Below are 17,603 nucleotides of genomic sequence, written 5' to 3'. Positions count from 1 at the left end.
GAACCATCGGCAAGCGATACACTCTTATGATTGGGTATTGCAATCTGAACGTCATGTTTTAGAAGAAATTCAATTCCCTGGGATCCTACGACAGTGGTAGTACATCCTGTATCTAACAGAAGAGTAAAAGTCTGAAAAAATATTTGTACCTTTAGATATGGTCGGTTGTCACACGGTTTGGAATATATAACTGGAGTTATTTGTGGTTTTGGTTGGTTTAAAAAAATTTTAACGTTATTGAGCCATTTGGACCACTCATTTGAATCGAAATTTTTGTTAGTCGAAATAGAAAGACATTTTCGTTCGGATTCTTTACTCCTACGAAAGACACACCTACCGAACACAGTAGTGTCATTCTTTAGTTTTTTGAACAATTATTGGGGCATGTTGGAATGGTGACATCTTTTTTACCACAGCGATAACAGTAACGCTGATGTTTTCGTCTACACTCACTGGAAAAGTGCCCCGGTTTTTGACAATTAAAACATATAACATTTTTGGGACTTCCACTTGAAAGGTTTTCAGAAGACTGATTCGATTCAGCATGGTTTTGAGAAGATTTTTTATTCCTAAAATTAGAATGTTTAGTCTGACGTTGGTGACTAACCAAAGCAACATTAGAAGATGATTCTTTCTTAACATTTGAAATCTGAGCGTTATTTTCTAATTTTCTGATAACTATTGAAAGTTCCTCGATGGTGTTAGTATCGGTTAAAGCAATTAAGGGAATATACTCTGGAAGAATATTCTGTCTCATATATTTAACTAGAGTTTTTTCAATAGGAAGGGTAGTCAGACGTTTTGACAAGGACAGAATTTGAGCTTGATACAAAGCAAAAGATTCATTCCTCTTTTGTTTCCTAGTTTTGATCTGACTCCATAATTCCTCGTCATAGTCATGCGGTAGAAATGTAGTTTTTAATAAAACAGTAAGGTCGAGCCAATTCGTGATGGTATGACGAACGCTTCTAAACCATGTAGCAGCACTGCCAGAAAATAATTCTACAGCTGAACGAAAAAGTAGTTCTTGTGAAACATTCCTAGATTCTGAGATGTCTTTAACTTTTTCAAGGAAAGAGAATACACTTTTTGGATCACCATTGAATTTGATGTTCCAATCAGCAAGATTGATCGGATGAGAAACTTGTACAACTGGAGTTGGGATAACGACATTGTTCTGATTAATCGGAGTACCTAAGGTAGTGGATGGTTGACTAGAGACAATCTTATCATCAAGTTGACCTTCATATAATAAGCAATTTGCAGTAGCTTCATTTTTGTATTCTACTTCATCAGCTGAAACACTAGGAAGACGAGCAATTCTATAAGCGAGATGGGTCAACCTAGCCTTAGCTCTACGGTAGACAGAATCATTATCATCACCTTCAAATTCATCAACAAGGTTGGTAATATCAGCTAAAGTGTTATCAATGCTTGTCTTTTCATCGTCAAAGTGAAGAACATTGATTTCAATGTCTATTGGAGAATTCTTTAACAGAAGTTTACGAAGAATAGTCTTTTTGTCACTAACACTCCTTGTAGTTTTAACTCCCCGTATAAAAAGTTCATAATCTAACTCATCAACTTTTAAATATGGTACAATAGAGGACTCCATATTATCGTTAAAAGAATTAACAAAATCTCAATAGAAAAGAAAAAAATTTTCTTAACCAAATCAATATATTTAAGTCGTCGAAAAAACGATAGTGTGCACTTCAGCAAACAAAAAAAAAAACTAAGTCACATTTGGGGAAATAAATTTGTAGTAACTTGACTCAAAGACACAAGATAAATATTTTCGTAATCTCCTTGGTATGTTTGAAATTTTCTTTCTAAACTGGAAATTCACACAAAAAGAACTTTCAGAACTTTCCGAAATACAAAAGACTTGAGTCAACTACAAACACACGACGACTTCGTTATTACCTGCCAAAAACAAAATATTTGATATGCGACCAGACACGACACTGTTGTCCAGAAAAAAAAACATACACTAAAAAGGCAAAATCACTCAATCATTAGGACACAATCCACAGTTTACCCTTGGAGGTATTCTGTTGACAGATTCAAACAAACACTAACAATCGGAAAAAACTGGAATTATTTATTCCTATCATTCAGTTTACATAAACAATGCAACCAAAATTTTTATCATTAACAAGATATCTATTTTTTCTAAATTTGAATAGATTGTTCTTTGTTGCTGTTCCTGGTACTTACTAAGGTGTTATGTTATCGAAAAAAAATAAAAGGTGAAAGAAAAAAAATTTAGTTCCTTTTTTATTTCTATGTATGCCTGTTCTTATACTTAAAAAAAACACTATCACAAACCTCTACAGAATAAGTCCCACGTTCGAGCGTCAAATTATGTGTAGCAACACTATAGTGTCGATTCATAGAATGGTGAGATTTCACTCAAATAAAATGATAAAAAAAATGAGAAACACACTGGAGGAAGCTAACACATATAAATACCACGGTAGCTCTAGTCTCTAGAGATTATAGGGATGGATTCTTATGGATGTTATTAGAGATGTGATGCTGTTTATCAGATCAAATTATGAAAATCAAATAAAAAAAAAAATATTTTAGTACAACGATCGGTGTCAGGTCTTATTTTCCAATCTTCAGCGGGCGCCACCATATCTTTCAGCTAACCTAGGAGAAACATGGAAACCACACAAAACAAACATGGTATACATAGTCAGATTACACAAAAAAAAAATATATGAAATATTTATTAGGAGGTTAACTACCTTTACTATATCACCTAGATACACCTCATCATCTGGAATAGAATTAAGTATAAAAAAAACTAGGAATAGTGAACAACGGTAATAACGTTAGAGTATGGTATATTTATCGTTCAATTAAATAACAAAAAAAATTATAATTTTATCAAAACGAAAAAGAAGATATTATTATTATTTACTATGTAATTAACTTATTTTTGGACGCCGGAAAGCTTTCTTAGTCTTCACAAATAAGAAATAATATAATATTATGTAGCAGAGTATTCTAACAAAATTATTTAGAAACTAAATATTCAATTTTCAAAAAAAAACAGGAAATAAGCTGGATTCTGTCGTCACATTCCGAATCGATGAGAAATATTAATAAAATTTATTACTTTAGTTTTCCAAATGGGTATGTAGTGGAAATTCAGCAACAGGATAAACAATTGTAAAACAATCAAAATATGGTTGACTTTATTCGTACAGGCCTCAAACTAGACGGTCTTAAATTGAATTGGTCTCAAATTAACGGCATATCAAAACGAGAGCGTCCTAACAATATACGCTACCTCGCAAAATCTGGCCAAAAAGTCAGGACTTTTTGTGACTTTTTCACATTCCAAAACCTGTAACAATTTATACCGTAAGACAAACGTTTTCTTTTTTTTTTTTTGATGGACAGCCATTATTAAACCGAAAGGAAAGGAAATATTTAATGAAAACTTACCAAAATTATTGTGTGAAACCAGATTGTATGCACAAGTAAATTTTAAAATGATTTATTAGACAGTGACAGTTAGTCGGTGGATTATCAGAAAAATGACTTTCGTTATGGAATTTGTTGCGTTTGAAAATTGAATTTAAAAAGTTTTCTCGCGGTGACCACTTATTATTATGATTACGTCATGCAAGTAATCGGTGTGAATTAAAAGAGAAATAAATATTATTAAATTAAAGGTATACTTATTTCGGATCGTTACAATCTATGATCTAAAATTAAACGAAATCTTTAAAACTCATAAAAAGGGGATAAATAGAATTAGTGTGGAATTTAAAAACAGAAAAGCGGCAAATGATTTTTTGGATTCAAATACGTTAAAAGATAAAGGATATGACTTGTTCATCCCTAATAAGAATGTAACCTGTAAAGGTATTGTAAAATTTATCAATAGAGACTTCACAGAGGATACCCTGTTGAAATACTCAGAACCCAATACAAAAAATTGTAAAATTATTCATGTCAAACGTTTTAATAGAAGAATTAAGCAAAAAATGGATGAGATATCTCAACAGGGCAGCCAAAGTGAGGAGGTGGTTACACTTCTCCCAACTGGAACTGTTTGTTATACCTTTACAGGGACTACTTTACCGAGGGGAGTATTGATCTGCGGTATAGAACATAGAGTCTTGCCATATATAATGCCAGTGATACAGTGTTATAACTGCTTAAATTACGGGCACACCAAAAATCTGTGCAAAACAAAAAATAGTAAATGCATTAATTGTACTAAAATACATGAACCAAATGAAACGTGTGTTATGAAATGTGTTCACTGTAACAGTATTGAGCATAATAGCACAAGCCATCAATGTCCCGAATTTATGAGACAAAAAAAAATTAGAGAGATGATGTCTTTAGAAAATCTATCTTTTTTTGAGGCTTCTGAAAAAATTCCAAAAACAAAAAATAATAATTTCATTAACCATCCGAGTGATTTCCCTGCCTTTCAAGGCACTAAAAACCTGGAACCACAAAGTATCCCATTAAACTCTAGACGAACGACACACGTCAGTAATCAACAAAAATCCAGCACTTATAGTGTCACACTTAAAGGAAATAAAAGGCGAGCACAAGATAATGGGACATACGATAAAGATCTACACAACGAGAATATATTAAACCCCAATGGTAGGTTGCCATCCACTTCCTCCATGGCATATAGTACCCCAAATTCACCAAATTTTAATAAAACCAATAAACAAACCTTTGAAAACGTTTTCAGAGAAAGCTCTCAGTCCCTTCAAGATATTATGAATATGGCTAGTAAATTAAATAATTCAGACAGAGAACATGTTCTCAATTTTATTGCACAAATTTGTAATTTTAAAAGCATAGGCTCACCTACGTTTGACACAGGCTATTTAGATATTAACTCATCACCCCCATCATTTTATGGATCAAAATAAAAATAAAAAATTCCAAATGCAAGGCTGTTTCACTCTCATGCAGTGGAACATTAGAAGTATTAAACCAAATTATGATAATTTAAAAATCTTCATTAAAGAACTTAAACCAGATGTAATCTTATTAAATGAAACATGGACAAATAACACGTATATATTAAATATAAAAAACTATTTCATATACAGGGAAGATAGATATGATGGATATGGTGGCATTATGATCCTAATTAAAGATAGTTTTGAACACACTAGTATACGAGTGAGCAACTCTGACAGAACATCAAATATGCAGGTGATAGGTATAAACTTACCAAAATTTGACCTAAATATAATTAATATCTACAACCCTTCAGGTCAGCAAATAAAACAATCGACATGGAATAATATTAAAAAAGATTTTCACAAACCTTATATAATCATGGGAGACTTAAATGCACATGATCAGGTATGGGGATGTGCTGGTAACAACCATAATGGGAAAATAATAATGGAATTCGTTGATGAAGAACAATTAGTTATAATGAATGATGGTACCTCCACCAGAATGGTACAACCAGGGCAGAATCCATCAGCAGTTGATCTTACCATAGTAACTCAAGATTTAGCATCTAAGTGTCATTGGTGGGTACACCCAGATAGTGGACAAAGTGACCATTTCCCAACTATATGTGAAATTATCCAAACACAATCCTCAAATGGAGGCAGCATATTAGGTACCAGAAGAAATTTCAAAAAAGCAAATTGGCCAAAATACATGGGCACTATAGAAACTAAGCTGTCTGATCGACATGACGTGGATTATAATGAATGGCATAATATTGTCAATTCTAGTGCAGAAGATAATATCCCTTACATAACAGTTAGAGATAAAACTAAGGGGGCACCATGGTGGGACAACGAATGCGATGAGTTAATAAACAATAGACGAAAAGCAATCAAAACCTGTGTAGATAACCAAACCGTGGAAAATTACATAAACTGTAATAGAATTAAAGCTTTCGTTAAAAAACAATTACAAATTAAAAAAAAATCTAGTTTTAGACGATTTTGTGGATCACTTACGAGGGAAACTCCAGTTAAAAAAATTTGGAGCACAATTAAAAAATTTAGAACTCATTTTTCTAATAGCCATGTAACTTTTCCCAATAACGAAACCTCGATAAAAATTCTAAATAATTTAACTTCATGCAATGTAGATCCCTGGTTTAAACTTCTGAGCCCTAGCAATGAAACTGTTGAGGAAATAACCTACACTGAGTACACTAATATAATATACTCAAAAAAAGATAAGGCCACTGGTATGGATAAGGTATCATATCCGATGTTAAAAAACATACCCACAATAGCAGAATCCCATTTGATAAAAATTTTCAATAATATATTAAAAACAAGTAAGATACCATGGCAGTGGAAACAAACACTAATATTACCTTTCCTAAAACCTACTAAATGTCCAAACAGTCCAGAAAGTTACCGACCAATCGCCTTAACGTCATGTGTAGGTAAAATTCTAGAAAACATAATTAAAAATAGAATAGAATGGTTCGTAGAGCATAATAGTATTTTGCCCAGCTATCAGCTGGGCTTTCGCAAAGAAAGTGGATGTAGTAATGCGCATGTAGCGCTTTCCCACATAGTACTTAATGCTTTTACTGAGAGAAAAGCGGTTTTAACGGTCTTCCTTGATCTAAAAGCTGCTTATGATAATATAGATATCTACCTTTTATATAGAAAAATGGCGGATTTAAAAATACCATATACATATAATAACCTAATTTTTGAATTCTTAAATAACAGAAATGTTTATATCCGAGATAGGGAATACCAAATAATTGGACCCAACATCACTGATAAAGGGCTGGCTCAGGGATCGCCCCTGAGCCCACTACTATTCAACATATATACCAAAGCGCTACATGACATTATTCCATCTAATTTCAGGCTAATTCAATATGCAGATGATCTAGCCCTCATAACAGTTGGTGAAGATATAAATAATCTTATAAGATTAACTAATATATGTCTTACTCACATAACTCAATGGTTAACAGAAAATAAACTACCCTTGTCCCATGGTAAATCCTCTGCAGTAATCTTTAACAAAAAGTAAAACATCACCAATAATATTCCGTTAAAAATAGAGGGAGAGATAATTCCTATTAGAGAATCAATTAAATATTTAGGGACAATATTCAATAATCGACTTAACTGGATTGAAAATATTAAACGTATCGAAACACAAGCTCAAAAAGGTTTGAATATAATGAGGGCAATATGTGGAACCTGGTGGGGAGCAAACCCCCATACAGTCTCATTAATTTATAAAGGAATCGTAAGACCCCATTTGGATTATTCATGTGCAATATTAAAACCCTGTAGTAAGTCCCCACTCTTAATATTAGATAAAATTCAGTTTAAAGCTTTACGAATCATCACGGGCTGTATGAGATCTACCCCCACTAATGCTTTGCTAGCAGAAAGTGGAGAAATTTCATTAGATGCAAGAAGGAAAATACTGTGCGCTAAGTTCTATCTGAAAATCCTAGCTGATCTGAAAAATCCACTGAACGAAATCCTGTCAGAGTTGGGAACCAAAGTAAATTATAAAATAGGATTTTGGAAATCACAAGAGCCACCATATTTGATTGAAATCAAAAATAATTTTGACAAATACCTCATTAATCTATATAAAGAGAATATTAAATCCTGCTTTCAGATCGAACTGAATTATCTTACGGGAACATTTCAGACAATTTTCTCAACCCACAAAAAAATGGAAATCTATACTCATCAGGAATTTCTTAATGAATTTTCAGCTTCATATGGAAATTATACATGGGTATTTACAGATGGTTCTTTAGATCCCGAGTCGAGGACAGTAGGTTTTGGGGTACACATACCTTCAATCAATTATAACTATGCATCCAGATTACATGAGCACACTCAAATATGCACTGCAGAAATTATTGCAATTAACAAGGCAGTATCTGTTTGTATTGAAAAAAATATTAAAGAAGCAATAATTTTTTCAGATGCTAAAAGTGCTATCCAAAAATTACATAACACCACCTGGGGGACAAACAACCATATTGTAAACCTAACTAAAAGACTTATTATTGAGTCAATGGAAGCAGGATTTAATATAATCTTAGCTTGGATTCCAGGCCATACTGGAGTAAAGGGGAATACAGAGGCTGATAAATTGGCAAATATAGGCAAGACTTTAAAAGTTCCTGCAGACATTAAAATAGATAAATTTGACTTTTTGCCTTTTATTAAACAAAAAATTGTAAACGAGTTTAAAGTTGAATGGACAAAGCAGTTTAAAACTAAAGGGAAATGGTATCAACAATGCCAAAGTGATTTTTCTATAAACCCTTGGTTCCACAAATTCACATTTGTGGATCGAAGGCACTTAACATCTATTATTAGAATGCGAACGGGCCATTGTCACACACCAGACCATTTGTTTAAAATTAATTGTAGTGATACTCCTTTTTGTGAATGTGGACAGATAGGAAGTATAACTCATATGTTACTTGAATGCCCAATTAACAAAACAAATCAATTTGACCTGTATCAGGAACTAGTTAATATAGGAAGTCCAACCCCTATTTCAATTCAAAATCTCTTACATAATATTAATGACCAAACCTTAAGAAAGATCAATCAATTTTTAACAATATTTCAAATTAAAATATAAAATAAAAATAGTTATTTGAAAATCATATCACAATGAATTTAAAGAAGGGAATATGGAAAAATCCAGACCCTTTGAAAAGAGGATTCCCTTCCAGTTAGTCTAAATACGAGGACTGGCCAAGTACCTAAGAGGTGGAGGCCATGAAACTACAAGAAGAAGAAGAAGAACAATATATTTTTCAAACTGTCATATCAGGCAACCACCTTTTCTTGTTTTCAATCTGCTTCTGCCAATCACTCTGCTCTCTTTAAAACTTTTACAGTAATATATATTTCATCCATTTCAATCTGTTTACTCCATTACCTTCTATAGATTTCAAGTTATCAGTTCACTAATTCAGACAATAAATTAAATTAAAATATTTTTTCAATTTGTTAACAACCATTACAACCACAATAATAGGCAACCAACAATACTCTTTTTATTTTTACAACATTACTCTTCTATTTTTACAACATTACTATGTCCCTTACCTTTGTAGGTCTTTAAGTTGTTCACTAGGGTGGGCCGAAAAAACTAAAATTATTTTTTTTAAGTCGTAATACTGCGGAAAAGTTGCGAATGTATGAGACTAAAAAGGGGTAAAAATTTAAAAGATATCTCTAATAGCTCATTTTCTCATTCTTAATGACCATACTAACTAAATTTAACCGTGTTATTAAAATCTCTTAACATTGTCCGTTCGCGCAAAAGGCATAAAAATGGCCAAAATGTGACAAAATTGCGTATTTCATACACGTTTAATTTTTCGTATTTAAGAGTTTAGTTGAATGAAAATAATACTCACATATACATTTTGTTGAACTTGTATTGAGAACACTTAAAATAAACACACTTTAAACACATCATTTTCAGAACTTTAGTAGGCTATTATTTAAAAATATTGTTTGTGAATTTAGAAAAGACCAAATTTTTTACGAGATACAAGTTTTCAATTCAACAATATGGTCCAATGTCCACCAGTCCATTGTCCGTCCAGTCCATCTTGTATTATTTTAACACCTTTTTGCTATTACATAGTAGAAGGCACTTTGAACTGTGATTTCTGTGTAAAGTCCGGCATTGCAGACCTTGATAACAATGTTGTTCTTATGAAGCCGTCGCGATTCTCAGCTCCGCAAACTTTTCCAGCGGCTTCTGTTACGAGTTTTACACATCGTTCTACTGCCTGTGTATGAACAGGAAATGACTTTAATATTACATCCCAGTTAGGGGCTGAATCACTCTGAATAATTAATGTTATTTCATCATCATTTATATCTTTTAATAATGGAGGAGGAGATAACTCACAGTCTAACCAATGAATTATTTCTGAATAGTCTCGACATTCAAAATTTAGTTTTGGCAGTTTGAGTATTCTAATGTTAGGTCTTGTTTTATCTAGCTGTCTAGCTTTCAGAATTCTGCGAAGTCCAAGCTCTCTTATATGTTTTCTGTTATCTTGTGTCATGGCCAACATCAAATGTTCTGGATGGGCGAAAAAAGCATTGCGCTCAATAACAGGGTCAACAACCCTGTTGACGAAATAACATTAACAACAACCCGAAATAACATCAATTATTCAGAGTGATTCAGTCCCTAACTGGGATGTAATATTAAAGTCATTTCCTGTTCATACACAGGCAGTAGAACGATGTGTAAAACTCGTAACAGAAGCCGCTGGAAAAGTTTGCGGAGCTGAGAATCGCGACGGTTTCATAAGAACAACATAATTATCAAGGTCTGCAATGCCGGACTTTACACAGAAATCACAGTTCAAAGTGCCTTCTACTATGTAATAGCAAAAAGGTGTTAAAATAATACAAGATGGACTGGACGGACAATGGACTGGTGGACATTGGACCATATTGTCGAATTGAAAACTTGCATCTCGTAAAAAATTTGGTTTTTTTCTATATTCACAAACAATATTTTTAAATAATAGCCTACTAAAGTTCTGAAAATGATGTATTTATAGTGTGTTTATTTTAAGTGTTCTCAATACAAGTTCAACAAAATGTATATGTGAGTATTATTTTCATTCAACTAAACTATTAATTACGAAAAATTAAACGTGTATGAAATATGCAATTTTGTCACATTTTGGCTATTTTTATGCCTTTTGCGCGAACGGACAATGTTAAGAGATTTTAATAACACGGTTAAATTTAGTTAGTATGGTTATTAAGAATGAGAAAATGAGCTATTACAAACGTATCCACGCTAAATTAAATCTGTTAAAAATTATCGCAAAAAATCAATTTTTTACCAATTTTGGCAAAGTTTATGGCTCATGCGCGAACGGAAGATATAAACCGATATTTTTTAAATTCTTACCCCTTTTTAGTCTCATACATTCGCAACTTTTCCGCGGTATTACGACTTGAAAAAAAAATTTTAGTTTTTTCGACCCACCCTATTGTTCACATTTAATTATTTTTCTTTCACTTTTATTTCAAACTAAATTAAACTTTCGTCTTCTTTTCAAAACTGTCATCAGTGACGTCACCGACTATACTATGAGTAATATTTTTATCAATTTAACAATTAACAACAGTTCTTTCTGTAATAGAGAGTAGCCTTTTCAACTTTTTTCATTAAAATCTAATTTATTATAATTTAAATTTCAGTTGAATACAGTTATTAATCTACATTCAGTTTAACTAATAATCTAAATTCTAAACAACACTATTTTTTAAATTCATAACCAAAAATTGACTACCTGTCTTGTCATGTCCCTTCTGTCTAATAATTGGATTGTCATCTCCTTCACCTTTGTTGGTCTGTGTCCATTGAACTGGCAAGAACCACAAGTTTTTATCGACCAGGGAACCATGTTGCCCTTTGAGCACTCCTAACACATTTAATCTTTTAACATCGACTTGGAGTCGCTAGTCGCTATAAATATTATATAGTTATCATGTAAACCATATTTCTCGATGTTACCAATTTCATAAGGTTGCTAGTTTCATGTACTAAGCAGAACGTAAGTATTACCACATTTTTTCTTCAACTAGTCACAATTTTAACCTTTTGCATTCATTCTAACGTGGAAATACTTCGTTCTAGGCACTGAAGATGATCTAATCTAGATCGAAAACGTTTTGCGAATCCTTTTGGATGCCTTTTAATGGTTTTAATAAACTTGTTTTTATACCATTGTACAAACGAAGTTTTTACTTCTGTATGATTATTTAACATTTTTAACAAGTTTTAGCAAAATTTTGTTGGTGCTCTTACCTCGTGTCTTTTTGCAGACCAATAACTGGCTTTTGAAAACGTTAACTTGCAAGTTATCCTTCCATTAGTTATCCTAAGTTCGCCATATTGATCTACCCACCTCTGTCCGCTGAATAAGTTGTGGACGCACGTTGTTACCTTGTTCCAAGTGTAGAGGTCGCCGGTTTTTGGAAGCAGCACGTTCACGTTGCCTAGAGGTTGGAATTCCATGCTCTTTCCCCAAAATTTGGTCTTGACACGAGCATCTTGCCAAAACGTAAAGCTGGGACTTTCTGCGTAGCAAGCACTGACTGGTGGATGGTGCGACACTTGCTCGGAAATGAAACGAAATCCTTTGTCTTCTCGGGTGCATTCGTATGTTTCACCTAAAGTGTCATAAGATAGTTTAGTATACAATTAAATTAAAACGAAATACAAGTTTTACGATACCGTGGTAAAAATCCGAGTGAATAATAATATATTCATTTTTAACAAAAAACATGTTTTTGGGCAGTTTTTCGCAAATATCTCAAAAAGTAAGTATTTTATCGAAAAACATATTCTTAGCAAAAATATAGCTTATAAAAAAGTAAAAAAAAATGGTGTATACATATTATGAAGTATGTAGACCCAGTAGAAGCAGAGTTGTAGCTACTGAAATGTAGGTTCTTCTTCGTCAAATTCCAAATCGAATATTTCAACGTGAAATAACCGAAAAACGGAGTATTTTTCAGGGAACACTCATTACAACTTTTTTAAATGTTTAAAAAAAGGTTTATTTTTAATTGATGGATTCGACCGTTACTTGATGGAAGTTCATTTTATCTCACAATAAAACATTGAAAACTTTTGTTTTCTATACTTCCACAAAATTTATTATTTACAACTATGTGACTACAGCTGTTTCGGCAGAGTGCCTTTCTCAAGTGATATAATTTACAATATGTTTGCCTTTTTAAGTCTCTAACTGAAGAGGTTGAGGAGTGGGGAGCTGTTTGTCTCGAGTTGGTCATTCAGAATTATATCTGTATTTTTCAGTTTATTAATTTCCATAGATTCTAAAAAAGATAGCTTAAGGCCTTTATTTTGGATATGCAGAATTTGAAACTCTTCATTGAAAGAATGATTATGATCTAGAAGGTGAAGTGCGTATGTAGAAGTATCTGTTTTTCCATTGTTGAAAGCCCTTTTGTATTCTGCTATCCGTTTGTCAAAAGTTCTGCCAGTTTGACCGATGTACGTTTTCGGACAGTCACCACTAGTTAGTTTGTACACACCACTCTGTAGTTGCTTTCTCTTTCGGCTTTTATTGTTCTTAATATATTTGCTTAAGTTGTTGTTAGTTCTGAAAGCTGGTATTATTCCTTTCTTTTTTATGTATCTGGCTATTTTTGTTGTTATCTTGCCAGTATCTGTGAGAGAGTAGAAGGTACTGGGTTCTTTCTGTGGTGGTGGCTACACTAATTTCAGGGCTTTCTTATGGAGTTTTTGATTTAAAATTTTGTTAACTGTTTGTTCGTTATAGCCGTTGTTTACTGCTATTTGTTTAATGATGTTTAGTTCTATCTCGAAGTTATTTTTTGTCATGGGAATTTCTGTCAGTCTATGTATCATGCTATGGTAGGCTGCTAATTTGTGTTGTGTAGGATGGGATGATGAATTGTGTATAGTTGTGTCAGTATGGGTAGGTTTATGATATACGGAGAACTCATGTTTGTTGTGTAGTCTGGTAATCATTACATCTAGAAAGTTTATGGAATTATTTTGTTCTGTTTCTATTTATGTTCTAATTTCTATCATATATTAATTCACTTCATAGTAATATTGAGTTTACAATAGAAACAGAACAGAATAATTCCATAAACTTTCTAGATGTAACGATTACCAGACTACACAACAAACATGAGTTCTCCGTATATAATAAACCTACCCACAGTGACACAACTATACATAATTCATCATCCCATCCTACACAACACAAATTAGCAGCCTACCATAGCATGATACATAGACTGACAGAAATTCCCATGACAAAAAATAACTTCGAGATAGAACTAAACATCATTAAACAAATAACAGTAAACAACGGCTATAACGAACAAACAGTTAACAAAATTTTAAATCAAAAACTCCATAAGAAAGCCCTGAAATTAGTGTATCCACCACCACAGAAAGAACCCAGTACCTTCTACTCTCTCACATATACTGGCAAGATAACAACAAAAATAGCCAGATACATAAAAAAGAAAGGAATAATACCAGCTTTCAGAACTAACAACAACTTAAGCAAATATATTAAGAACAATAAAAGCCGAACGAGAAAGCAACTACAGAGTGGTGTGTACAAACTAACTTTTGGTGACTGTCCGAAAACGTACATCGGTCAAACTGGCAGAACTTTTGACAAACGGATAGCAGAACACAAAAGGGCTTTCAACAATAGAAAAACAGACACTTCTACATACGCACTTCACCTTCTAGATCATAATCATTCTTTCAATGAAGAGTTTCAAATTCTGCATATCCAAAATAAAGGCCTTAAGCTATCTTTTTAGAATCTATGAAAATTAATAAACTGAAAAATACAGATATAATTCTGAATGACCAACTCGAGACAAACAGCTCCCCACTCCTCAACCTCTTCAGTTAGAGACTTAAAAAGGCAAACACATTGTAAATTATATCACTTGAGAAAGGCACTCTGCCGAAACAGCTGTAGTCACATAGTTGTAAATAATAAATTTTGTGGAAGTATAGAAAACAAAAGTTTTCAGTGTTTTATTGTGAGGTTTATTTTTGTTTGTTAAAAGAACTTCTACCATTCATAGTAAGTGAATTAAGCTCAAAATATTGTTGGTCCCTTTTATTTTTTGGTAAAAAAATCGCGAAAATCACCCCCTAAATAGCATCCCAAATAAATTGAATCGTTACCTCTTCACACTTTACTTTTCTTATGTATTCTTTATATGACCTGTAAGTTTCACCGGTTCAAAGTGCTTATATGTATTTGAAAAGGATGTAGTTAAAATGGCTTGAACGAGTAACTAACCACGAGTTTATGCAAATTTTGAACAGCCATAGCATAACCAATTTTTGTCTAACAAGAAAACAAAAAATCCATAATATTCAGAAAAGCAAAACGTACATTTTATTACTCTTTGAGATTTTTAGTATTGCTAATAATTTTTAAGTTATTTAGAAAAAAAAATGGAATCTTTTTCAAATTAAAAAAAAATTACTTTAAAACCAAATTTTTTCAAAAATGAACACTTTAACCAATGAAACTTATAGATCATATAAACAATACATAAGTAAAGTAACTTGTGAAGCGGTAACGATTAATTTTATTTGGGAAGCTAATTAAGAGGTGATTTTCGCGATTTTTTTACCAAAAAATAAAAGGGACCAACAATATTTTGAGCGTAACGCACTTACTTTTAATGTTAAAAGTTTTTTAAAAACAAAAATATATCTTTTTTAAACCCTTTAAAAAAGTTGTAATGAGTTTTCCCTGAAAAGTGCTCTGTTTTTTTGGTTATTTCACGTTGAAATATTCGATTTGGAATTTTACGAAGTAGAACCTACATTTCATTAGCTACAACTTTACTTCTACTGGGTCTACAGACTTCATACATACACCGTTTTTTTTTTTCAATTTTTATATGCTATATTTTTAAGAATATTTTTTTCGATAAAATACTTACTTTTTAAGTTATTTGCGAAAAACCGTCCAAAAACATGTTTTTTTTTGTTAGAAATAAACATATGCACTCGCAAATAACTCGAAAAGTATTGACTTAGTGAAAAAAAAAAAGAAACTCTCTAGAACAAAAGTTGCCGGACATATTTTGAATGTACATTTTTTCACCCCTGAGAAAACATTTTTCACCCCGTATTTCTTAATTTTTGTAAAATGGAGAGGATGTAGAATTGTAAACTTTTTCTTATTAGTCCAAGTAATGAAGCTTAAAATAGGACAAAACCTCGCAATTTTTACAGAATGGAACGATTTGCTTGAAAATTTGAGAATAAGTAGTGGATAGTCCAAGGATCAAAATCTATATGATGCCAAAAGGCGCTTTTACCATGGGGGTGGTTGCCACCCCATCTAGGGGGTAGAAATTTTTTATTATATTTTGACCGCAAAAGTTAGTAAAAACATTCATTCTACGCAAAAAATGTTCTATACATTTTTTTGATAAAATTAATAGTTTTCGGGTCATTCGCTATCGAATGTATGAGTTTTATATCGAAAAAATCAATGTTGTTAGTAAGTTTTCGGCTAATAACTCCAAAAGTTTTCGTTTTATCAAAACAACTTTACTTAACAAAAATGTACCTTTTGAAAAAATAAAGAAAACCGTTTCTTTTAATTTTTTTTAATACCAATAGTAATCGAGCTATATACTGTTACGCGATTGACTCTACTATTTTATTGTTTATGTTTTTAGGCACTAAGTTTAATTTAATTGACTTTATTTATTTTTAATAACTTACACTTAAAGAAATAAAGAACACTGAATTTATATCCTTTAATAACACTAATTTACAAACTTAACATTAAAATACTACATTATTTCTATTCGTTACAAAATAAACACGGCTTTATTAAAGATTACACTAAAACAACAATTTATCTAAATGTCTAATATGTACCATTTACATTTACATTTATTTCGCGTCCGAACATCGAAAAATGTTACTCGACCGACGACTACAAATTTATAACTAACTCTAATTTCAAAAATGTCTCTTTATATAGTTATAAAAATTAATCTACTGATTTCCAGAAAAAATCGAAAGATGTGTATTATTTACAAAGCAACAAAAGAAAGGTGTATTAGGTGACCTTCTAGATATGCCGATACGTTCGTAAACAGCTGTCTCGCCGACGAACAGGGTTTCAGACACTTCGGCGCCAGAAAGTTCTGGCGTTGACAGGGCCGGCCTGGGACCGTGACAATACTATTACATGTTAGCTCTTCTTCGTCAAATGCTAAATACTGTAGTTTCAAAGTCAAAAGATGGGAAAACTATGCATTTTTCGAGGATAACTTATTCAAGCTAATTTAAAGCATTTTAAAATATCTATCTCCAGAAATAAAAACAAAGTCTCTAGCTCAAAAATTAAGTGACGTATATTGAAAAGAATGTTAATCCCTACCTATTTTAGCGAAAAAGTGATCCGAAGCAACCTCCTAATCACCACCCTAATTAATATTAGTCATTAACCTTATTTGGTCTTTTTTATTTGTATATTATTAATAGGTTCTAGAAGTTTGACCGGCTTAGAATGATTAGTTTTTTAAAAAAAAATGGAGTTCTAAGCGAATAACGGATTTTTGTAGTTTGGAAAAAGTGGCTTTTTCTTCAGAATAGAAAGATTAGCATCAGAGATAGGAAAAAATGTTTAAATATGAAATTTTAGCTTATTTAATTTAATAATTGAGTGAGCTGTTGATAATTAAAACTTGTAATAACATGCAAAAACCACCTTTACCAATCCTTTCAAAGCCACCTCTTTTTGCGACTGAGGATTGTATAAAGATTTAATATTAATAGGCTTATAGACCTTATAAAAACCTACAAAAATCTTTTTTAACAAACTTTCTAGGATAAAACGTAGAAAAGTTATGGCTAAAAAATCAATATAATTTTTTGAAAAAAAAAAGGAGAAATCTAATTGGAAGCATAATAATGTTAGTTAGCGGTGTTTTTAGTCATTGGCCTTATTCTGTTTTCTTTATTTATGTATTATTAATAGATTCTAGAAGTTTGACTGG

At 32.0% G+C, this 17,603-nt stretch overlaps 1 protein-coding gene across 1 annotated transcript in view; it reads right to left on the bottom strand.

Annotated features, from left to right (window-relative positions):
• LOC114331548 (oxysterol-binding protein-related protein 3-like) overlaps nt 1–17,603 on the bottom strand; it is a 202,442-nt gene that overhangs the window by 10,618 nt on the left and 174,221 nt on the right. Inside the window, exon 10 of the mRNA XM_028281150.2 lies at nt 11,842–12,206. Coding sequence (XP_028136951.2) covers nt 11,842–12,206 — 365 coding nt within the window. The remainder of the gene's footprint in view (nt 1–11,841; nt 12,207–17,603) is intronic.

This window comes from Diabrotica virgifera, chromosome 6 (assembly GCF_917563875.1).
Source record: "Diabrotica virgifera virgifera chromosome 6, PGI_DIABVI_V3a".
NCBI lineage: Eukaryota > Metazoa > Arthropoda > Insecta > Coleoptera > Chrysomelidae > Diabrotica > Diabrotica virgifera.
The sequence above is the reverse complement of the archived record's forward strand: the minus strand, read 5'-3'. Positions and strand labels throughout refer to the sequence as shown.